This window comes from Pinus tabuliformis, chromosome 4_2, assembly GCF_031772625.1.
Source record: "Pinus tabuliformis cultivar Carrire ecotype Pingquan chromosome 4_2, CPIR1, whole genome shotgun sequence".
NCBI classification, from domain to species: domain Eukaryota; kingdom Viridiplantae; phylum Streptophyta; class Pinopsida; order Pinales; family Pinaceae; genus Pinus; species Pinus tabuliformis.
Genome location: NC_142304.1, coordinates 880,628,531 through 880,654,398, shown reverse-complemented (window position 1 = coordinate 880,654,398; position 25,868 = coordinate 880,628,531). Strand labels below are relative to the sequence as shown.

At 41.4% G+C, this 25,868-nt stretch overlaps 1 protein-coding gene across 3 annotated transcripts in view; it reads right to left on the bottom strand.

Annotated features, from left to right (window-relative positions):
• The window catches only part of LOC149172507 (calcium-dependent lipid-binding family protein), a 473,345-nt gene that overhangs the window by 105,047 nt on the left and 342,430 nt on the right, over nt 1-25,868 (bottom strand). For all 3 annotated transcript variants that reach the window (XM_089424336.1, XM_089424337.1, XM_089424338.1), the window contains 4 exons: nt 14,520-14,659; nt 13,882-14,400; nt 12,938-13,771; nt 12,771-12,847 (listed from right to left, as the gene is read on the bottom strand). In XM_089424336.1, the coding sequence (XP_089280462.1) occupies nt 12,771-12,847; nt 12,938-13,771; nt 13,882-14,400; nt 14,520-14,659 (1,570 nt within the window). The remainder of the gene's footprint in view (nt 1-12,770; nt 12,848-12,937; nt 13,772-13,881; nt 14,401-14,519; nt 14,660-25,868) is intronic.

Genomic DNA, 25,868 nt, shown 5'->3' with positions numbered 1-25,868 from the left:
CCATCCCATAGATCCGCCAAATTCCTCATTTTTGCACAAACCCTAGTTTCTAGCTACAACCTGGCAATTTTCTAGGTTTGGCCTGTGTTTTGCCCTTTTGGACCCCTTCCCCTCACTCAATCTCTGAGATTCCACTTTCCCCTGCTTCCTAACATCCCTCCCCACTCCCAAAAATTTCCCCAAGAATTTAGAAGCCTCTTATCCCCTTCATTTCGCTCCATTTCGACAAAATTCCTTGTTTCACACATCGGGACAAGTCGCACTCAAATGATGTTCCAGAGCAATCAAAGATGAATTTTGGAAAACTGAGAGGGTTTTGTCCACAACATGCCAAGGAAGAAAAACCTCCTTCACTTTTTGCACAGGTGTCATGGTTTTAAAGAAATGTCAAAAATACCGGCGAGAACGAAGGTGCTCCAAGGACGGTTGGCCAAAGCACAAAAACGAAGGAAAACGCCTGATCCACTCCAAATTTTGGCCAAAGCCTCTTTGACTGAGCATGGTACTTGATTGGGGACTCTCAGCCCAAATTTCAAGAAATTTGGAGAAAATTTGTCAAATGTAAATTTTTTGTGCCATTTACAGGTTTTTGTCCATTAACGGGTCTCACCCCCTGCGCGACCCTTCATCCCGGCAACTCCATTTTGCAAAAACTCAGCATTTCCAGATTTGTCATGAGAAGTTACATATGCTCATGGATGGACTTGAGATTTTATGAAGTTTTGGGCCTCCAGAAAGTCAAAAAAGGAGCAAAAAATGACTTTCTGCCACATTTTTGAGTTGCAAAAAGCAATCTTGGGAGATTTGATTTTTGACAGGGCAAATGAACTCCAAATTCAAAAATTCCAGTTGGGTTGGAAAGTAGACTCACAGACCTTTCCAACAAGCCTACTCTTGCCCAATTTTGACACCTGAAAGTGCCCCAAAAGTGGCTCCAAAGGCGCGCGACCCGTCAGGCAGATTTTTCCAAAATGCACTGTACAGCTCAGAAAAACGCAGTTTGACCCAGTTTGACTTTTTGGGGTGAATTATGATTCTCTTTGATGTAATTATTGTACTTTTAAGACACTTTTACTCTTATGTAACACTTCTAGAAGATTCATTCATGAAAAGGGTAAATATTAAATGAATGAATTGGTTTCCTAGCTTATAAAGGCAAGTTGTTTTGACTGCCTAGATTTTAGTGCTCAGTTTAGAATTAATTGAAACAGCTCCTAGAAGGATGAGCTCGACCCCTAGAGGCAAGGGAAGAGGTTGGCTTGCCTATATTATGTATTTTCTTAATCATTTTCAGAGGTTGGAAGGTTGGACTCTTGAGGGAGAAGCTATCATTGTATTATTTCACTTGTATCTCTGCAATTTTTGGCTAAGGAAGACCAGGGTTTTGCAGTCCTTTTTGGGATTCTTGTGGTTTCATGTATTGATGGAGTGCTTCTTAATGTTCTTGTAAGTGTGTTATGTGATTCATCTCCTTTCTTTCCTTCTGCATATTAAACAAATGAAGTGTTAAAGTAAGAATTCATGCTTGCCATGCTCTGCTTTTAAATTTGTTTAATTTCTATGTTTTCTACTGTTTAAGGAGAATTCAAAGTATTATTTGCTCTCCTTAGCTCCTCACCGGTCTTTTCCATCCACTCACCTCAATCAAAGGCATCAATACGGTCTCCTACCTCGCCCCAAAGAACCCCTTGCAGAAACTGTGTCAAATCCCCGCACCCAAAATTGCAATTCCTCAATTTGCCACCAAAAACCCAAAAAACCCCAAATCAACCTTTTTGATCAGTTTACTAGCCTAATATCAGTGTTACCTTATTGGTCATCTCATCTATTGAAGATTTTACCGAGATTGACCGGAGAGAGCCTTCTCCTACCCCGTAGGGCTAGCTACGAGGCTAAATGGTTTGATGTTGCCTTGAGGTTTACCTTTCTTAGCCTGAGGTGAAATTTCAAGCGCTAACACACTCCACAGCAAAATGGAGTAGTCGAAAGAATGAATCGCACTTTGTTAGGCATGGCGAGATCCATGTTAACTTTCAAAAGGTTAAGTCCAACATATTGGGCAGAAGCAATCCATACAGCTGTCTACTTAAGAAACAGATCTCCAACTGCTTCTTTAGACGGAATCACACCTTATGAATCTTGGTTTGGTTTCAAACCTCGAGTTAAACATCTTAGAGTTTTTGGGTCAGTGTGTTATGCCTTAGTTCTGAAAGAAAAAAGAACTAAGCTTGACTCAAGAAGTTTAAAATGCACAATGATTGGCTATTCTGATGAGAAGAAAGGGTATCGTCTTTTGACGAATGGAAAATTCATTGTGAGCAGGGATGTCATTTTTGATGAAACAGAGAGTAAGAGTGCTGAAGAAATTGAAAATCTTCTTCACAAGTAAGAAACTAAGGGAAGTAAAAGAAATGGAAAAATGCGAAGTCAACCAACTTCACCAAATTGGTATGAACTTGATTTTCCTTCCTCTGAAAATCCATCATCCAGTCCATCTACATCAACAACATCATCTGGGTCTTCTAGCAGTTCATCCGCATCTCCAAGCAGCAGCAGTTCTTCTGACAGTGATTCTCCACATTCTTCACCTGAACGATGAACATCAGTTTATATTAATCCTCTTTACAATGATGGGGATTTTACAGAAGCGCAAACAAGTGAGCACCAACTTCCGAAATGGGCAGTTCAACTTTTGAAAGATGTAAAGCCTGATGAACAGAATAAAACTGGCACCAGAAGGGCACATACAAGTGAAGGCAATTTTGCCTTGATAGCAAATGATTTTACTGAACCTTCCACATACAAAGAAGCAGTAAAACATAAAGAATGGCAACAGGCTATGGTTGAAGAATATCAAGCAATAATTGATAACAACACTTGGAAACTTGTTGATTGTCCAGCAAATGTTAAACCCATAGGATGCAAAAGGGTTTACAGAATTAAGTATAATCAAAAGGGAGAACTTGAAAAGTATAAAGCACGACTTGTCGCAAAAGGTTTTGCACAGCAGGAAGGCATTGATTATGAGGAAACTTTTGCTCCTACAGCTAAATGGAACACCATCCGATTAACACTTGCATTGGCCGCTCAAAAAGGATGGAAAGTTCATCAAATGGATGTGAAAAGTGCTTTTCTCAACGGCGATTTACAGGAGGAAGTGTCTATGACCCAACCACCAGGATTTGAAGTTGAAGGACAAGAACATAAAGTCTGCAAATTGATCAAGGCTTTATATGGATTAAAACAAGCTCCCCGAGCTTGGTATGCAAAGATGGATGAATACCTTAAGAAAGTTGGTTTTCAAAGAAGTGAATCTGATGATACTTTGTATGTGCGACAACAGGGAAAATATCTAGTCATTCTTGTTATGTATGTAGATGATTTGATCATTACTGGCAACCATGATGATCATATTGCACAGGTGAAAAAGGAGTTACATGCAGGTTTTAAGATGACAGACTTAGGATTACTTCACTACTATCTTGGAGTTGAAGTCTTCCAACGTCCACATCATATTTTCATTTCTCAGAGTAAGTATGCAGCAGAGGTTCTTCAGCGATTTGGCATGCAAGATTGCAAGCCTGTTCTCACCCCCATGGAACAAAACTTGAAACTTTCAAAATTTGAAGGGGGGGAAAGGTGGACAGTACAACTTACAGACATTTGATTGGCAGCTTGATTTATTTGACAAATACTCGTCCTGATCTATCTTATGCAGTCAGTATTCTTTCACGTTTATGCAGGAACCACGAGACAGCCACTGGAATGCAGCCAAAAGAGTTCTTCGATATATCCAAGGAACAAAAGATTTTGGTCTTCTTTACACAAGACTAGAAATTTTGTACTTGGTGGATATTCTGATGCCGACTTTGCTGGGAGTATTGATGATCGAGCATCAACATCAGGTTATTTAACGCACATGGGATCAGCAGCAGTATCTTGGAGTTGTAAGAAACAAGCTACAGTGGCCACTTCTTCAGCAGAAGCAGAGTACATTTCAGCATGGGAAGCAGCATGTGAAATTGTTTGGTTGCGCCGAATTTTGCAGGACTTGGGCATTTCTCAGGCAAAAGCTACATCGTTATTCATTGACAACCAATCAGCCATCAAACTTGCCAAGAACCCAGTTTTTCATTCAAAGACAAAGCATGTGGACACCAAGTATCATCATATCAGATCTCTCATTGCCAAAGATGTCCTCAAGCCAGTTTATTGTCCTTTCGAAGATCAGATCTCCGACATTTTCACGAAACCGCTTGGCTGAATAAAATTTACTAAGTTCAGGGATGAACTTGGTATCTGTTGTAATGTATCTTTGGATCATAGGGGGGAATGTTAGATGATCCAAAAATACAATTTTATCATAGGTTATAAAATTAGAATAAAATAATTATTAATTTAAGATATTAAATTAATAATTATTATTCTAGAATGTTTAATTATTTAATGGAGACTTTTAGAATTAGCATATTGTTGTAACTAGATATGACTCTCCAAATGTGTCGTATCTTAGGCTCTATTTTAAGAGATTAGTTAGCTAGTTGGTTTGAATAGCATTTATTGTAAATGGACACTTGTTATTTAATAAGTGATCCATAATTAGAGGTAGTTAGGACATGGAGCTTATATATAGCTCATTGCAAGAGTGTTTGTGTTGTTCAGGTGTAAACTCTTGCAAAATCAATTATGTAATTTTTTTTTCTGATTAATAAAATTACGTGTCTGAGGACACTTCTGCCATTAAATAAAAATATTAATGGGTATTAACAAGAATATGGGTTAGAAACTTCTAAGTGATGAGGATCAAGTCTGTTTTAATCTTAGCCGTTGATTAGGGACTTAATCTTGTTCATTGATTCATCAACAGGAAAAGTATAAGAGGAGGCTTCAAGGTCAGTTGGAGATACACTTGAGAGATCAGTCAGTTTGATTTTTCCGGGGCATGGTTTGCTGAGAAATTCAAATAGGTGATCTGAGTTGCAGTGAGAGGGGTAGTTCGGCAGAGGGACTTCAGTCCAAGGCCAAGAATACATAGCAGAGAAGCAGAGCACCACCAGGAGAAAAAGCGCAGAGAGAGAGCTCTGACGTAGTGTCGCAATGACGCAATGACGAAGTGTCACAGTGATGCAGTGACGCAGTGACACAATGATGCAGTGTCATAATGACGCATTGGAGGCTAAGGGGTCTCAATGACACAATGACGCAATGAGCAGATCTTAGAGGAGGTGACGCAGCTCCAGCGCAGAGCTTGGAGCATCCATCGTTGCCCAGCACTGGGAACAACGCAGTCACCTATGGTTTGTTCATCCAAGATTTGGCCGGGTTTATTCTCCGTTGGATGAGCCAGATTTGGCACCCTAGTTGTATTCAGAAATCTACTTAATAATACAAACCCTCTATATGTTGCATCAGTTTTCCACATAGGGTTTTTCCGTGACGATTGTCCAAAAATAACGGTGTCCCTTTTCTATTTGTCTCGTTCTATTTTCAGTTCATGATTTGTATGTATGTGTAGTCTGCAATAGTGTTTTCATCGTTGTTTAAATAATTAAACAACTTGTTGAATGTAAAAACAAGTAGGAGATGGTAAACCAGTGATTGCAGTAGGATTTCTGATGTGTAGTCTCAGAAATTTTCACATGGTATCAGAGGATTGCAAATCATAGGAGACTGAAAACACCAATCAGGAGATCCAAAGAATTTGCTACAGAGAGGCAGCTTTCGCGAGTGACTACGTTGTTCCAGAGCCAGAGGCGCAGAGGGAGAGTGATGCATTGCAGAAGAGGTGATGCAGAGGCTCATGCAGTGCCTACATCAGCATTTTGAGCCAGGTGAGGGTCACGCAATAGCTGGGAGGAGCCCACGCAATAATTGCGTCCACCTTCTAGGCCAACGCAGAAGCAGAGGGGCAAATTAGGCTCATGTAGAGCCACGTCATCTTTTCGGACCAAGAAGGAGCAACGATGTGGCTAGGAGGAGCTGATCGAGCTCAAGCAGTGATTGCGTAGAGCCAGAGGAGCTTAGATTCTTCAGTTGTCAGGGCTGGGGGAGCAGAGCAGATTCGATCTAAGGAGCTGGTGGGACGTTGTTGTTGTTGGTGCAAAAGAGTGTCTGTGGAGACAAAGCCGAGGTAGAGGGAGTCACTGCCTTGACAGATTTCTAGCCAAAGAAATCTAGATCCAAGTTGCAGCTACAAAGGAGGATTGGAGAGGAGTGATTCAACATTTGGCTGGAGGATTTCCGTGAAGGAAATCAGGACTCAGAGGGAGTATAGAGGAGCTTGTTCCTTAGAGGATTTCTAGCGTCGAAGAAATCCAGATCCGAGTCTTACTAGATTACAGTAGGAGAGGGAGAAGATAACCAGTCCTATTTTTTTAGCAGAGATGGTGGTCAATGGATTGAGGGATCACGATAGATTGGATGGAGCCTGCAATTTTGTCATCTGGAAGGCCAGGATCCTGCCAATCCTAGACAAATATCGCATCAAGGACTATGCCTTGAATGTAGTTGTTGGTCCGGTCGACGTTGATCCGTTAAAGAAGTAGGAGGCCTAGGCAAAGGCCAAGTGCATGATCCTAGATGGGGTCAAAGATCATGTAGTACCACACATTGCTAAGGACACAACAAGGGAGATGTGAGAGATGCTGACCACCTTGTACCAGGGCACTTCCATCCAGCGGAAGATGCTATTAGAAAATCAGCTAAGACAGTATCAGATGCAGAAGGGAGAGGAGATCAATCCCTTCCTCCTCAGGCTGCAAGGGATTCGCGACCAATTGACTTTTGCAGGGTCTACACTAGATCCTGAGTTCATGGTCAGGACTCCCCTGAATGCAGTCACCGAGGACTGGGAGACATTTCTCCAAAGCATCTTGGGCAGAACGACTCTTCCCAGTTGGGAGGAGATGTGGACAGCTCTTCGACAAGAAGAGATCAGGAGGTTGACCCAAGCAGGGAGTAGCGGCAACAGAGACCGGGTCAAGAAGGAGGAGGTGGATGCAGCTCTCACATCATCAGGACAGCAAGGGCAATAGAAGCGGACGAAGAAGGATATTTCCAAGCTTAGATGCCTCAAGTGTGGGGAACTTGGACATTATGCCACTCGATGCCCCCGGAAGAAGGGCAAGGAGGAAGCTTCTGACTCAAAGGCTGCTCCAGGGAAAGCTAACAGGGAAGGCGAGGATGACGATTTTGCCATGAGTGCTCATGTGCCTTTAGAGGAGGTGGGGCGACATGGAGTTGTAGTCAAGAGGACTACATTAACGGAAAGGATCCTTGAGGTGCCCAAACTCTTGGAACATATACAGCTATGGGAGCCCTTAACGAGAGTAGCATAATGACAGGTGTCGATTGGAGCGAGGTGTTATGGAGCAATAGTGGCAGAGCTAGAGTACCAAAGTCTGAGGCAATGCAGTGGATGTTGTAGCAATGCGAGAGGCACAGAGCAGTATGCAGCAACGCACTAGCAACAGAGGGTCAGCACAGATTAGCAACAGAGGTAGCTTCAACATCACGAGGCAACCAAACTGACTAGCATGTCAATGTTTGGGTAAGCTTTTCAGTTGCTTACTTCTCAGCAACTGAGTTGCAGTGCAGCAGTTAGCAGTGGCAGTGCTATGGGCAGCATGAGGCGGCATTTTGAGAGGGAGTTGTAGTACAGATGTAGTAGTGGCAGTGGCAGAGTCATGGGCTGCAGTACAGGAAGCAGCAGTGCAGTGGATTAAGGGCATCAGGCCAAGCATCAGCATCACAAAGGACCAATGCCATGGATCAATGTGATGCTTCTACTGGGAAGTATTGCTAGAACACATTCCTCGCTAAGAGGGAGTGTTGATTTTGGGTAGCATCAGATGTGCTTTAGCTCCGAAATTTTGTGGAGGGGCTAGAATACATGAGATCTCCAGAACCCACAAATCGTTTGGAGAAATTCCACCTGGATGAGGAGTTATTAGAATAATTAAAAATTTTAATGGGTTCCTAAGTCTAAACTTAGGAAAACATAAATATTAGTGGGTATATATAAGAATATGGGTGAGAAACTTCTAAGTGACGAGGATAAAATCTGTTTTAATCTTAGCTGTTGATTAGGGACTTAATCTTGGCCATTGATTCATCAATAGGAAAAGTATAAGAGGAGGTCTGAGGGTCAATTGGAGATACACTTGAGAGATCAGCCAGTTCGATTTTTCTGGGGCGTGGTTTGCTGAGAAAATCGAATAAGTGATCTGAGTTTCAACGAGGGGCTGTTCGGCAAAGGGACTTCAATCCAAGGCCGAGAATACATAGCAGAGAGGCACATCAGCACCAGGAGAGACAGCATAGAGGGAGATCATGACGCAATGACACAGTGTCGCAGTGACGCAATGTCGCAGTGATGCAGTGACGCAGTAATGCAGTGATGCAATGACGCGGTGAGAAACTCCTAGAGGAGGTGACGCAGTTCCAACGCAGAGCTTGGAGCAGCCATCGTTGCCCAACACTGGGAAAAGCGCAGTCACCTATGGCGTTTGTTCATCCAGGTGCTAGTCGGGTTTATTCTCTGTTGGGTGAGCAAGATTTGGCACCCTAGTTGTATTCAGAAATCTACTTAATAATACAAACCCTCTATATGTTGCACTGGTTTTCCTACATTGGGTTTTTCCGGGGACGATTGTCCAAAAATAACGGTGTCCCTTGCGTATTTGTCTCGTTCTATTTTCAGTATGTGATCTGTATGTATGTGTAGTCTGCAATAATGTTTTCATCGTTGTTTAAATAATAAAACGACTTGTTGAATGTAAAAACAAGTAGGAGATGGTAAGCCGGTGATTGTAGTAGGATTTCTGATGTGTACATTCAGGAATTTTCACACTCGAGACATGGTAGGGCTAGCACCATTCTCCAAGCCCCCAACATTGGAGAGGAACCAATCTATTGTATCACCAAGAGACCCACGACACCCATTTTGTGCTCCAAACGCAAAACTGTGGTCCACCGAGTGATTTGCATAGAGATTTATGGACAGACCCCTAGATCCAAATTTTTGTAGTCCTCTACACTCGACTAGGAACTGAAGTAGCCCAACACATGCCCTAGGAGGTCCTACGCATGCATGACATCAGCATTTTGGCCTCTTTTATGGGTTAAATTTTATGTTTTACATTGCCTATGAGGTTGACTTGTAACCTCACCTAGTATCAAGCCCATTTTTTACAACTTGAGGAGCTTTAAGCTAATATTAGAGATCATTAGACATGTATAAATTGGAGATAGATCTTTTCGTTCTCTCATCATCATCACTTGGAGAATTCAGACCTCTAAAAGAATTGACACTTGTTTCCTTCTTGGCTATTGGAGTATCTTGAATGCAATTTGATGTGTGGAAGTTATTTTGGATTCTCTTTGGAGCTGTTTATTTGATGAATGGATGGATATACTACATGTTATCTTGTAAGTGCCTATTGTTGAATATTTTCATTTTGAAATTGTCTGATGTATGGAATTGTTGCTTCTAGATTATGCTCATTGGTGCCCTAATTTGTTGAAAATTAATTTTTGAAAGGCTATCTAGTTGAGAATTCCATATGTTACTCATTGTATAACATGTAATCAATGTTCATACTGGAGGAATTCTCAAAACTCTCAATCAAACTCCATTTATCATTGAGTGGGTAAATGCTGGAATTTTGATACCTAGGGCATCAAATTTTAGCCTCCTTAGCAACAGATTTAGCTTATCTAGAGCATCCTTGACTCTATATGCCCAAAGGACAAGGCACTAGTCCAAGTCTATGGTGATCAATCTTAAACTTTCTCCATGATTTTCTCCTCTCAAATTCAGTCCTTTTAAGGCTAGGGTGAAAATCTAGGGCTTGAAGCAAAATTTTAGGGATGAGGTCTTTTGGGGATTTGAGACCCTAAATATCAAGAGATAGGTCTAGGCTACCTAAGATATCGATTTGGTGGGCATCCACTCAAATTTCATCCATAAAATCTCTTGCCCTAGGAGTTTCTCTAAGAGGGAAGCCCTAGTTTCTTTTCCCCTCAACTTGAGGACTTCCTTGAAGGTTGTATCAGCTTAGTACTCATCAAAGTATATCTCAAGGAGCCTTTCCTCCCGAGCCTTGACCTTGTGAATACCTATCATCATCGAAATCCTCAAAACCCTAGGTCTTGAGCCTTCTTTCCTAGGTATTTTCTTATAGAGTGATTTGCTTCATTGAAGCTTTGTAGCTTTATTGCACCCCTCTCTTGAATGAGCGCTAGCATGATCACCTTATACTTCAACCTTTGAATACCTTTCATAGGTGATCCTATCCATCTGGGACTCCTACCATCAGTGAAAAATCCGTAAATAGAAAAGGGCCTTGGTTGTGGTGATCATGGGCCATTTCCCCATTGTTAGCACTTAATCTATCTTCTTGTGTTGTTGTGTTTCCCTCTCCAACGCCCGCTAGTTTTTGTGGTAACAAGTCTAACTAACAATTTGGGGCTTAGGGGAAGTGTCTGATGACTGCTCTAAGATCTCTAAAAAAGCCCACTTTCCTACTTTCCAAGATGGAAGGAAGGAAATTATTTTAACATCCACCAGGCTAAATATAGCCTATGGGACAGATTGCTTCTCCATCTAGCTCTTGTATTTGGCCTTTTTCTTGTGAAGTCTCACAATAAATGCTCTCAGCTTCTCGACAAACCCCTTGCTGAATAGATTATCCCAAGAGCTAGCTACCAAAATATCTGCATAACTTTACTTGTTCTCTTTGAAGGCCTCGCATTCTAAAATGAAATGCTTTTATGTTTCCACTTTTCCGGAAGAGCAAAAAATACATACTCTTTCCTCCCACACTTCTTTTGGTCTTTTCCAGCGCCCTGTTTCACAACGGAGTTGATGAGAATTAGTCCTTAATTGAGCAATAAGAATTTTGGCTCTCCAAGAAATATTGGCCCCTATGTACACTTTTCGTTGATAATTATGAGTGGGATTAAACTCTTCAATATAGTACTTTTTTCTTTCTCCCTAGCTCCTTCTCCCAAGTAAATTTGTGGAACTTATCCATAACAAAAGCTTTTATCTCTTTACTGTTTTTGGGGCACATGCTCAAGCAAATACCCCAATTACCAAACTATTTGTAATTTGGCTCCATCGAAGTCTTCTTTCATTAAACACAACCTTAGGCCATCTGCCCTCTTCCATTTGCTCAATTTTTTTTTTAAACCTTAAGTGAAAACATGTTCATGAGGCCATTTGAACCAATGTTGCAAACATCAGCATCTGGATAAAATCAACAAGGGTCCGGAAAACAAATAAAAAATAAAAATCGGGAAAATATCAGTAAAAATCGGGAAAATATTGGTAAAAAAAGGCAAGCATCAGCAAAATTAAGATACCATAAAAATATCTTTAAAAATCAGCAAACATCGGCTAGGCCAAAAAATTGTGATTTCAAGATAGAATTGGGATGTTATCCCATAGGGAATAAAAGCTTTCACTTATCCCATAGGGAAGGACCAGAAATTGAGAAGAGTGTGGAGTCAGAAGCAAACCACACACTCTTAGGAATCAAATCTGAAAGGCTCAGGGTAACCCAAATACAAGAAACCCATATCTGCATAGGGTCCAGGGAAGGAGATTATGGTGGTTTGAGTCCTCTAACCTTCAAATTGAGCTCTCAAACTCACCCAGCACACTCTTGTAGGATCCTGGCCTTGACAACTTTTTTGACCTCCCCATGACGGTGCATTGTGTTTACCCCAACCATCAGAGGTCTGGAAGCCAAATGTTTAGGGTTCTCTGTTGAGTCATGGCCTCCTGCTCGAATAATGCTTGCTGGGAATGAATTTATCTTGCTTATTCCTGAGATCTAGGATTTCTGGATAAAGGGAATACCTTGGGAAGTGAATAATTTCCTGTTTCTTGGTATCACTGAATTGTTGTTTTAGAACTGCCTTCTCAGACTCACTTTCCATTACCCGATTGGTGATTTGCAGACCTCTTCCCATAGTTCCAGGTTTGATAATTCCATGAGTTCCATTCTTTTGATCAACACCTAAACCTATGTCCAATATTTTATCTTGTAAAATTTTGAAAACATAGTTTTATTTAATATGTAAAGTTATTACAGAGAGCTTTGCCAAGTTGCCAAGTTCACTTTCCATTCTGAGTTTGCTAATTTGCTATCACCTCGAAGTTGTCTGAATTTGGTTATTATAAGATAAAATACGAAGTTGTAACCGTTAAAGCTGATGTTAAAGTCAACTCATCATTATTATGTGTTAGGGAGGTTATAATCTTCCACAAGGGTTGCTTGTAATTGTTACACAGCTACATCAGATATATTAGTTACCAACTTCAGATTGTACAAGACTTAAAAGAGCAACGATGCCACATTGCCACCATGCAAGACAGTTATAAAGGCAGCTGAAATAAGAACCGATAATCTTCAGAGATGGAACACTGCTTAGTTCATTGGCTGCCACATGAAAAGTGTTGTACTACTGTCCAGATTTTCACTGAGAAAAATTTTGGGCAGCAACATATTCCTCATTTTCCTCACAATAGCAGCTTGTGTAAACCCACAGAAAAGCCGATGTGCTGGCTAAAAAATTCTTAGCAACCAATTATCAAGCTTATGCTATCAACAAAAAAGAAGACCTTAAGAGTGCAATTGGGAAACCATGGAAATAAATGCTTGAGAAAACCCAAAAATTAAGAAATGAGGAACAAGTGATGCTTGTGGAGGTGAACTGTTACAATCCATACAATTTTCAAACATAAATATAGATAAATTTACCTTCCGCTTTGTGGGTGAACCATCCAGAAGAAAGAAGGAAGAGAATCTGATGATGGATCAGAAAGAAGGACAGCTTCCTGTAGAAAGATATAATTGTATGAGCTAAACATTAAATGTATTTCATTTATTATAGTTGAATACTAACAAGTAATGCTGTAACCTGATACCTTTTCTGGTTTCCATCCACCTTGTGCTAACCATGTCAAATAAATAGGCTTACAGACATCCACAGAATATATGTATGCAAAACTCCCAGATGGAACAAGACCATGTTCCATCTTCACTTTACCTCCTTCATTAGTTTTCTCCCAAATGATATATTCTGCCTTACAAGGAAGTTTATTGTCTAGCTTGAGAGGAGCATTAACTGATATCCTCCAATCATAAACTGGATTGGGCAGTTGAGAGTAAATGGTGGCATCTGTTTCCACGCTGAGCCAGACAGACTGCTTTGAGCCAGATACTAGATCACAGATAAGCAGTTCCTCTGTTTTTTCTAGCTGATTCAACAGAAATGGTGAAATTGATTTCCCTCTCTTTGTTTGGCGTATAGAATTTCTTGTAGAAGACTGGCCCCTTTCAAAGTTATTTTGGTCATTTCCAATAGAGCTACTAGATCGTCTGGTTGAAATCACACGTCCCCATAAATATGTCATCTGTGCAGACTCGGGGAAAGGACGTACTTGCACACAGAAATCAGAATCACTTGCAGTACAATGCCACGGAAGAGGGGTGGAGCACCCTGGTTTTAGTACGGCAACCACTTCCCTTTTATGCCTTGCCTTACCCTCAGATAACGGTTGTCGAGTACGTACCCAACGGCGACGTCTTACAAAGTCAAAAGCTGATCGCCTGGATGATTTTGTAGAAGAAAGCGGCCATTTTAAACTCTGAAAATCTGAACCATAGGCCCAACCTTCACTATCAACAAACTGGGATTTGTCAACAAACCAATCTGACGACCATACCCAATCTGAGGGCAGCGGAGGCTCAAAAAAGTCCTAGCAATGTCCAATTCAAGAACATAGTAAGATGATATCCCCAAAGACAGAAAGAACAAAAAAACAAGCAAACTCTAAAGACAACAATGCCATATCCTCCTGGTATTCACCTTTGAAGAGTAAGAGTAATCATTTCTGCTCCATCGGCCTGGATCATTTGACATGAGAAGACCAGGCCGTTTATTGCCCCATCCTGAAAGTGGATTATAGCGTTGGTTCTCAAAGATCTCCTCAATTTCCACAACGGGCCAATGTTTATCAGAACTTGATTGAACATCAGGACTATGCAAAAGAGATAGAGGGCATACACAGACTTGGAGAGTAATATCTGTATCATTCATAATGCTGAAAAGACTTCGTAAGATTGCATGTTTCTGACCCTTCTGCATTACAACTTCAACACCAAAAGTTCCATTCAGCTCTTTCGGAATTGTAGATAGAGGTAAGACAGAACGTATACTTGTCCAAGGCCCTTCCGGGCTAAGCCCAACCATCAAACCAATTTCACCATTGCTATATCTATTCAGAGAGTCCACTCTCAGACTCTTATCTCCTTGAGCAGTGAAGTAGTAAGTAGTGAGGGATATAAATCCACAATTTGAACATTCATTCCCGGCATCATTTGCACACTGGAAATAACACAGTGAAACATAAATAATGCTGTACCACATCCAAAATGTCAAATGACAATCAAAAAGATAGCATTAAAATTACCCCAGGTTCAAACATTAGGATTATTACATATTACCTTTTTCTTTAATGGTTGTAAGCCAAATGTATCAGCACTTTTAGCAGAAGCTTTTTGCATGATTCTTGGAAGTGATGCTTGTGAAGGCCAATAATTTGTATCATTTTTCATAGGAATAGAAACCATTCCCACAGCCTCTCCTGCATTTACCAAAACAGTATAATGTTTATGACACAGAATGCACTCGAACTCTTTAACTGACATGGTTTGTATTTAGCACTTCATATTTGAAAATAACATATTTATTGGTCCCAAAGACAGCTGGGTAGAACCAGTGTGGATAAAGCCGCGATAAAATCGGCAAAGTCCGATTTCTTGGACTAGCCGATTTCATCGGTGGACTTTTTGGCGATTTTTTCCCAATCAAAAAAGTCGGGATTAAATATGGAGTTTTTCCAAAAAATCGCGAGTGAGGTCATTTCTTTAACGACTTAAAAAAAAATTGAAAAAATCCAGATTTTATTGGAAAAGTATTGAAAAAGTCGGGATAAAATAGAGAGTTTGCCCAAAAAATTGTGAGTGATGTAGTTTCTTAACAACTTTTGAAAAAAAAAAAATAGAAACGAATATTTTTTATTTTTTAAATTTTGCCAACCTTTTCAATTTCTGGACCCTCGATGATTTAATCCCGACTTTGACTTTTTCCACATTGGGTAAACCACATTGGGTAAACCTGATAGAAACTAACTCTGGAATCTGGACAGCTTATATCACACTCAATTACCTAAACTAAAACGATCAATTTAAAATAAAAATGTAACTAGATGAATGCTTGAGTCTAAGTAAGTGTTCCAAATATATAGGACTTTCAAATGTTTTCCATTCTATGAGAACCAATGTTATTGGAACTACACTGGAACTGGCAGAACCAGCCGGTCTGACCGTTTTGATGCCTAAACCGATCTGACTAGTGGCACAGAACTAGAAACAGTTGGTTCCACAACGAAGCCAACAATTTTTTGCATGGAACCAGCCAGTTCAGTACTAAACAAACCATTTTTCACCAAACTGACCAGTTCTGTATGGAACTGGCCAGTTCTGTACAATGCAACAAAGGAACCTTAAAATGCAAAAAACGTTAAGGAAAACAATAATTTATGAGTGGGGCAGCCTAATATTCAACCCTAGGGCCCTACTAAAGCTATATAATTAATGGTAATATTAAATTCTTATAGTGACTTTTACCTAAATTTTTAACAATAATATTGATTGACTCGGGATATTTGAGATGTTGATTTGGGGTAGCATCGGATGTGCTCTAGCCGCGAAAATTGGTGGAGAGGCTAAGGCACATGAGATCTCCAATACCCAAAAAGGGTTTGGGCAGATTCTAAACAGTTTGGGAGATATTAAAATAATTAATATTTTTAATGGAGTCCCCAAATCTAAACTTAGGGAAAATAAAATATTAATGTGAATTAATATAAAATTGTGTTAGAATGGTCCAAAAGGCATGGATCAAGCCAGATCTAATCTTAGCCATTGATTAGGGACTTAATCTCGGCCGTTGATTTGTCAACAAGAAAAGTATAAGAGGAGGCTTGAGGGTCACTTGGAGAACACACCAAGAGATCAAGATTTCGACTTTCTGGCGCTGGGTTTGCTAAGAAAGTTGAAAGAGTGATCAGGGGTTGCAGCTGAGGGGCAATGTATACAGAAGAAGAGAGGTAGAGATAGTGTCGGGAGGATCAGCGCAGCAGCCGGGAAAGTTGACGTAGAAGGCAGAAGCCAGAACTGCTAGGAACAGTCGAAATTGTCGGGAACAGCAGAAACTGCCGGAACAACGGGGAAAGTTGACGCACAGGGCAGAAGTCGGAACTTCCGGAACTGCTAGAATAGTCAGAAAAGCTGACGCAGAGGGCAGAAGCCAGAACTGTCGGGAAAGCTGACACAGAGGACAGAAGCCAGAACTGTCAGGAACTGTCGGAACTGCCGGGAAAGCTGATGCAATGGGCAGAAGAGGCTGACGCAGTCCCTAGAGGCTGATGCTTGGGTTTTTTGTGGGGCAAATTGGAGTTGAGGAGCTACCAGAGTTTTTATCTGGGGTTTCAGCCGGAGCATCTGTCTCCGAAGGAGAGGCACTACTATCGAGATTATTCTCTGTTGGGTGAGCCGGTTTTGGCACCCAGATTGTATTCAGAAACTGCATAATAATAAAACCCTCAGGTAGTTGCATCGGTTTTCCCACATTGGGTTTTTCCAAGGGTATTGGTCCAAAAACAACGGCATCACTTGTGTTCTTGTTTTGTTTCCTTCAGTCGATGATATGTAATGTGTTGAGCATGTACTTGTATTTATTTCCAGTATTTACATCATAAATAACTTGTTAATTAACAGAACAAGTAGGTAGGAATAAATCAGAAAGTACATGAAAGGTTTCTAACGGGTTAGACTTAGAAATTCCAACATAGTATCAGAGCCAGGTTGCAGATCACAAGAAAACTGAGGACATCAGTCAAGCAAAGCAACAGTAGCAGAAAACAGTTGTCCCAAGTGACAGAAGTTGTTCCTAGCAGAGAAGCAACAAGGAAGGGTGACGCAGTGCTTGCGTCATCAAGTTTGAGCTGGGAAGAGGATCAGCGCAGTGGCAGAGGGGAGAAGACTCGACCTATGCAGTGCCCAGTCATCTTCCTCAGTCAGGAAGGATTGACGCCCATGGCCAGGAGATGCGAATTTTGGTGGTGTCGGGATTGCGCAGAGCCTAGAAGCTCTAACATTCAGTTTGTTGGGGCTTAGGAGGCTGTGGGTAAGTTGGAGAGTGAAGCTGGTGGGGTACCGTAGTCAGAACAATATCTAAAAAGGCAAGACCAAGGGGAGGGATTTGCTGCCGAGGCGGATTTCTAGCCAAGGAATCCAGATCAATGGTGTATTTGCACAAACGATCGGAGAGGGGCAACTTGACGGTTGGCAAAAGGATTTCCAGGAGGGAAATCGGGACTCAGAGGGAGTCCAGAAGAGAACTTCCAAATGGGAAGTAGAGAGACTCAAAAGGAGTCGAATCGAGAACTTCCAGACGAGAAGAAGAGAGACTTGAAGGAGTCAACAAGAAGAGCAGAGAGATGGCCATGAATGGGCTGAGGGATCAAGAAAGGTTGGATGAGGCATCCAACTTTGGCATCTGGAAGGCCAGGATCCTTTATGTTCTGTGTGCCATGAGTGCACACACACCACTTGAGGGGAAGTGGGGAGACATCGAGCTGTAGTCAAATGGACTACAGGCGATGAGGGGCAAGATCCTCGAGGTACCCAGCCTCTTAGCTTAGACCTTGCTACGGGGGCCTCGAAGAGGAGTAGCAATACTGGCGATGTCAGTAGAGACAAATGCGGATGGAGCGACAGAGGGAGCTACAATGTAGGATTCCCAGGACAGCATGAAGCAGCAGTGCGAGAAGCACACGAGTGTTGCACCAGTGCAAGATGGCACAGCATAGAGTTGTTGCAGCAGAGCAGAGGTCAGAGAGGGAGCACTTGTCAGCGACAAGGGGAGTTTCAGCATCGAGGGTGTCTCTACCTTGACAAAAGATGTTAGAGTTGGGAGATCATTTACTTACTTCTCAGTAACTGAGTTGCAGTGCAGCAGTTAGCAGTGGTAGTGCTATGAGCAGCACGATGCAGCATGATGAGAGGGGTTGCAATGCAGATGCTGCAGTGGTAGTGGCAGGGCCATAGGCAGCAGAACAAATGCAGAGGGAGTTGCAGTACGGATGCAGCAGTGGCAGTGGCAGGGCCATGGGTAGCAGTACAGGATGCAATAGTGCAGAGGATGTTGGGCAGCAGGCCTAGCATCAACACAAGGACCAATGCCAGATGATCAGGGTGATACTCAGTGAGGAGTATTACTAGAGCATTTTCCTCGCTAAGAAGGAGTGTTGATTTGGAGCAGAATCGGATGTGCTCTAGCCGCGAAAATTGGTGGAAAGGCTAAGGCCCATGAGATCTCTAATACCCAGAAAGGGTTTGGGCAGATTCTAAACAGTTTGGGAGATATTAAAATAATTAATATTTTTAATGGAGTCCCTAAGTCTAAACTTAGGGAAAATAAAATATTAATGTGAATTAATATAAAACTGCGTTAGAATGGTCCTAAAGGCATGGATCAAACCAGATCTAATCTTAGCCGTTGATTAGGGACTTAATCTCGGTCATTGATTTGTCAAAGAGAAAAGTATAAGAGGGTTGAGGGTCACTGGGAGAACACACCAAGAGATCAAAATTTCGACTTTCTAGGGCTGGGTTTGCTGAGAAAGTTGTGAGAGTGATTAGGAGTTGCAGCTAAGGGGCATTGTATACAAAAGAAGAGAGGTAGAGATAGTGCTGGGAGGATCAACGCAACAGCCGAGAAAGCTGAAGCAAAGGGCAGAAGCTGGAACTGTTGGGAACAACCAGAACTGACGGGAACAGCCAAAACTGTCGGGAACTACTGGAATAGCTGGGAACAATGACGCATAGGGCAAACGCCGGAACTGCCGGGGACAGTGGGAACTGCCAAGAACAACCGGAATAATCGGGAAAGCTGACACAGAGGGCAGAAGCCAGAACTGTCGGGAACTGTCGGAAATGTCAGGAAAGCTGACACAGAGGGCAGAAGCCTGAACTGTCGGGAAAGCTAACGCAGAGGGCAGAAGAGGTTGACGTAGTCCCTAGACGCTGACGCTCGGGTTTTTCGTGGGGCATATTGGTGTTGAGGAGCTGCAGGAGTGTTTATCCAAGGTTCAGCCGGAGCATCTATCTTCGAAGGAGAAGTACTACTGTCCAGATTATTCTCTGTTGGGTGAGCCGGTTTTGGCACCCAGATTGTATTCAGAAACTGCATAATAATAAAACCCTCAGATAGCTGCACCGGTTTTCCCACATTGGATTTTTCTGGGGACATTGGTCCAAAAACAACGGTGTTACTTGTGTGCTTGTTTTGTTTCCTTCAGTTGATGATTTGTGATGTGTTGAGCATGCACTTGTATTTATTTCCAGTATTTGCATGGTAAATAACTTGTTAATTAACAGAACATGTAGGTAGGAATAAATCAGAAAGTACATGAAGGGTTTCTCACAGGTTAGACTTAGAAATTCCAACATGAGAGTGGTTCCGACCTCATTGGATTTCATATGGTGTAAGTAGAATTTTAGATCCCACTCAAAATCCAGCAGAAATAGCTTTTAGGATTGGCAGAATTTCTAGAAGCAAATTCGCTTTCGGAAACTATGACAATATGAATAATTGTCGAAATCTACACTCTCAAGTTTTTAGGATTTCAAAATTGGGGGGATTGCAACATTTCCATTAGATTCTATTGTGTATGAGGGTATAAAACCAGTGTTTAAACAAGAGCACCAAGCCCTCTATGTACATTGATGTTAGTGGCATTGACTGTTGAACTACTCTATCATGACCTTCGTGAGAGTGTACCCATCACTCAAACAAAATCTTGATTTGACATGTTAAGTTTTTTCTATCTTATTTTAATGCTTAGAGGGTGAAATTGATGATGAGGATCCCAATATAGGCAATGATTTTCATGATATGTAGCTATGAGACCAGATTCATCCCCCAGGCCCATCGTGTCCCGAATCCGACAAATCGGACACGATTTGGAAAGATTCGAATCTAAAAACAAGGATTCATCGTGTCCGATGGAGACACGATCGAATCCGAATCCTATCCTGATCGGACGCGATGAATCCCGATTTTCGGATTCAAATCACGAAAAAAGGATGTTGATAGGTAGTTTTTGCAAATGCAGAGGACTTTGGATATAGAGGAGGATGCAGCAGAGGAGAACAGTGGTGACCATGATGATGAGGACAGTGATATTGATCTTGATGATGACTATGAGGATTGAGGACTCATGAGTCATGAGCTACCTACTGCCTTGAGGCTTCGATACTTGCAGACTTGTAGTTGTAGTTGTTTTGTATTTTCTATTTCTATTTTCCATTGGCAATGCACTACCTATGTAAATAGTAACAAATTTTGATTTTGATGACTCAATGAGAAAACAACAGTATCTTTATCTTACTATCTTGTCTTTCTCCTATTGGATCATTGATGAATTGAATACATATTATAATTTATCACTTACCATTTATGTGGTAATTGTATTTGTAATTTTGTATGCATAATGTTACTTTGTAAAACTTACATATAGATGAAGATCTATGTTTGAATCAATGAATTTGTATCATGAATGAGAATTTGTGTAAGAAATATCTAATTTTTAATATATATATATATAGATAACATATTTGAACGTGTCCTTTTCTGGGGGGTCAACGTGTCCGTATCCGACACTCGAATCCCTGTTTCCATCGAATCTCGAATCCCTGTATCAGGTGACTTAGATATGTAGTTATTTGTTGTAGCATGATTTTTTTAGACAATAGGACATCTAGAGTATCTCTGTTGATGTATTTTTGGTTCAGAGATGTATTGCATTAAGTGCTATTTTGGTTATATGCACTCTTAATTTCTATTATATGTAGGTATTTGTTGTAGGATGATGTATTTTACACTATAGGCCATCTAGAGTCTCTTTGTTGAGGTATTTTTGGTTCAGAGATGTATTGCACTAAGTGCTATTTTGGTTATATGCACTCTTAATCGCTATATAAAAGAGCATTTTTGCATATGTATTATGTGTGCACAAATTGTTTGGATTCAAATGGATACACATGCATAGATATGGTTTTCTTTAAAATTTAAATATTTTATGTATTTTTTCGCCGATCAATTTCTTCCAGTTTTGAACCGGTTCCCAGCTTGGGTAGTCAACCGGTTTGATAACTAGTTCGGTCCTGTGAGAATTCCTCAACCAAAATCCCTACTGCAGCAATTGATGATATTACTCCTATTTGTTAAATTCCTTCAAAACAAATTACTTGAAGTTTCCTACGGCAAATATCGTAATACATACACTGCAGCCTTCACTTAATTAAATATTATGCAGAAACAAGAGACTAAGCAAGAAGGAAAATACAACACAATAGACACCATTATTTTTGGATAAATGTCCCCGGAAAAACCCAATGTAGGAAACCAATGCAGCAGTTTTGAGGGTTTATTATTATTAAGCAGTAGCAAATTCAAAGTACCTCTCGGGTTATTCAGTTACACACAGAGAAATACTGGCAGAAAGATTTGTGAGATTACCTCATGCAATCACAGAGAAAATCCCGGCTGATCCAAATACTGAGTGAAATGCCTCTGCCAGGCCCTACGCTGATCTATGCAGTCTTCAAACAGTCTCTATGTCAACCTCTCTAGGCTCTGCATCACTCAATCAGCTGATCAATTTATTGCCCAAAGTCTCTGCTCTCAGCGTCCCGGTCTCACACCCCAGCTCCCGACTTTTGAAACTGATTCTCCACAGCAAAATCTTGAACTCTCTCTCACCCTCTGCACTGTCTCTGCATGGCCCTTCGTGGCCCTATGTCAGCCTCTACGCCTGGGCTACTGTATCACTCTCTGCCTCTCTCTGTTGATGATTCTCCGACTAAGAAAATCTCTCTCTCTGTGGATGTTATCCCTGCCCCTCAACTGCAAGAAATCTCCTTGATCGAAATTTCCTCCTAAGAACTTCTCACTTCAGAAATTCGATCTCTTGATCTTGCGAGTTATTTTCCAAATGACCCTCAAGCTCCCTTAAAAAATCTTCTCGTTGACATTCAACGGCCCAAATTAAAAGTTAATCAATGGCCAAGATCATTTTAGCTTGATCCTTGTCTTCTTCTAGAAGTTACACCCACAATTAGATTAATACCCATTAATATTTTTCATATCATATGTTTAGACATCAGGTCCCATTAAAAATATTAATTATTTTAATAACATTGTTTCTGGGTGGAATTTCCCAAAACGCTTTCTGGGTTCTTTGGAATACATGTGCCCAAGCCACCCTGCAAAATTTGAGGCCTAGAGCACATCCGCTGCTACCCCAAATTAACACTCCCTCTTAGCAAGGAATGTGCTCTAGCAATATACACTACTGCATACTGCTCTGACTCTGGAGCATTGTACTCTATGCTAGTGATGTCTCACATGCTGTCCACCAACTACTGCACTACTGCTACAATTGTACTACTGCTGACACTGCCACTGTCAACACTGCATCCGTACTATAGCTCCCTCTCAAGTGTTGCATCTGTGCTGCTGCTAGCACTGCCACTGCTAACTGCTTCTTCACTACAAACTCTTTCTTATAGCAACGGAAAAACATCCAAAATCACTGAACTAACTATGTTCAATATGATACCACATGAATGTTGAAGCCTGACTGTTGCTAGTCTCTGCACTGACCCTCTAAACATACTACATTGTTGTTGACCTCTGCTCTGTTCCAAGTGAACTGCTGCCAACTCTGCTCTACGCTTCTCAGTCTCTATCGCTCCTAGCCACTGCAATTGTTTCTTCAACACTCTTCGGCACCATCTGACACTAGTCCATCCTGCTACTATTGATCTAGGCTCCCATAGCAAGGTATTGATCCAAGAGGTGGACTCCTCAAGGATCATGCTCATCTGTATCTTTTTCGAACTACAACTCCAAATCAGCCCACCTCCCTCTTAGAGGTATCTCGTCTATCATGGTGAACTCCTCCTCTTCGATCTTCGCAGGCGCAGCCTTGGGATTGTGTTTCTCATCCTTGTCCTTCTTCTTGAGAGGACACTGAGTAGCATAGTGACCCATCTCACCACACCTGAAACACTTGATCTTCAAGACGTCCTTCTCACGTCTCCCCTGCTCCTGTTGTCCCTTCGATGCAAGGGTTGCATTATCCTCCTCCTCCTCAAGCGTCGACCCATTGTTGTTGTTGCTTCTGTCAAGTTTGACCTTGACTAAGTCTCTCCTCAGCTCCTCTTGTTTTAGAGTTGCCCACATCTCATCCCAATTCGGCAATGTTTCTCTGCCAAAGATACTCTAGACAAAGACTTGCCACTTATCTGAGACAGAATTGAAGGTCATTCTAACCAACTCTGAATCCTAAGGTGTATGCCCCGCAACAAGCAACTCATCACAGGTTTCCTTTAGCTTCGTGAGGAATGGATTCACACGCTCTCCTTTCTGCATCTGAGCAGATCTCAGCTTCTGCTCCAAGTACATCTTTCGCTACTCGGAAGATCCTTGATATAACGTATCCAAGGCATCCCACATTTCCTTAGCAGTCCCTCTACTAGCAACGTGACACACCACGTGATCCTTGACTCCATCCATAATCATCCACGTTGTCGATGTATGTCTTGAGGGCATGCTCATCTAGAAGGAAGGACATTATAGCCTTCAAGATAACGTAGTTGGATGCTTCACCCAACCTATCCTAATCCATCAAGCCACTGGTTGCCATCTCTGCCAAAAAATGTCGAAAATCCCCTTTGCTTCTCACTGTTGTTGCTCAGTCAATGAGAAAACAGACTTCTCGGCGGGAAGTCTACCGAGGAAATGTTCCCTCAAGGTGCTTCTCTTCTCTCTTCTGACGTTTTTCAGCCCAGCAATCTGCCTGTTGAACAGTTGTGTCCCACCATCTCTCTCACGTTGAGGCTTCAGCATTACTCCCTCTGTCTCGGCAAAAAATTCGAACTGGAAGTCCTTCTCTCCGTCTACTCACTCAGAAAGAGACTGCCTTGAAAATCTGCTCTCCCGGCTTGGAACTATGTCAACCCTATGGGGTTTCGAACTGTTGCCTCCTGCAGCTTTTTCGAACTCCCAATTTTGCTCAGCGTTTGATCTATCAACTTCGCTCTTCTTGCTTCACATGCAGCTCTGATACCATGTGAGAATTCCTCAACCGGAATCCCTACTACAGAAACTGATGATATTACTCCTATTTGTTAAATTCCTTCAAACAAATTACTTGCGGTTTCCTATGACAAATATCATAATACATATGCTGCAGCCTTCACTTAATTAAATATTATGTGGAAACAAGAGACTGAGCAAGAAAGAAAATACAACACAATAGACACCGTTATTTTTGGACAAATTTCCCCAAAAAAACCCAATGCGAGAAAACTGGTGCAGTTGTTTTGAGGGTTTATTATTATTAAGTACTAGCAAATTTTGAATACATCTCTGAATACCTCTCAGGCTATTTAGTTAAAGAGAGAGAAATACTGGTAGAAAGATTTGTGAGATTACCTCACACAATCACAAAGAAAACCCCGGCTGATCCAGATACTAAGTGAAGTGCCTTTGCCAGGCCCTATGTTGCTCTACACAGTCCTCACTCACTCTTTGCGTCTCTCTAGGCTCTGCATCACTTAACCTGATTTGTTGCCCAGAGTCTCTGCTCTTAGCCTCCCGATCTCACACCCCGGCTCCCGACTTCAGAAACTGACTCTCTTCAGCAAAATCTCGGACTCTCTCTCACCCTTTGCACTGCCTCTGCGTGGCCCTACGTCATCGTCTACGTCTGGGCTACTGGATCACTCTCTACCACTCTCTACCGATGAATGTCCAGCTGAGAAAATCTCTCTCTTCGGATACTATCCTTGCCCCTCAACTGAAAGAAATCTCCTTGATCAAAATTTTTGTGAAAATTTCTAACCTGAAATTCTACTTCAGGAACTGATTTATTTCACCTACTTATTCTTCACAATAAGTTATTTACGAAATCCCTTCAACAAATATTAAAATAACTTCTACTACAGTTATCACATAAATACACAAAGAAAATGCATACACAAGAACCAATCACATCAACACGGTTGTTTTTGGACAATTGTCCCCGGAAAAACCCAATGTGGAAAAATCGGTGTAGCAAATGAGGTTTTTATTAATCTTCAGCAACAATCACTTTTACAAGGAATGATTTTACAGAGAACCTGAGAGAAAACACCTAAGACTTTCCCCTGGAAACTTTCTGACACTTTGGAGACCCTTTTCCCACTTCTGCGTCACCTCTACGTCACTCTACGTGGCTCAGCATGGCTCTAAGTGGCTCTAAGTCCCTCTATGTCGGCGTGCATGAGGTCTACGTCTCCCCTGGACTACGTCTCCCTCTGCACTGTTTCTCAATGTCCCTGCGTCACCTCCTCCTCAATCATTGATTGCTACCGATACCCTCCTCTTCCTCCACCCTACAACTCTCCATTTGAAATCGATTTCCTTCTCTTGAGAATCAATTTTCCCTTAGATACTGAGTATCTGCCGATGTTTTTCCAAATGAACCTCATGTCTTCTCTTATACTTTTCCTGTTGATGAATCAACGGCCAAGATTAAGTCTCTAATCAATGGCTAAGATTAAAATATACTTGATCCTTGTCTCTTAGAAGCTTCTCACCCTTATCTTTATTAATACCCATTAATATTTTTATTTTCCAAAGTTTAGACTTAGGAAACCCATTAAAAATATTAATTA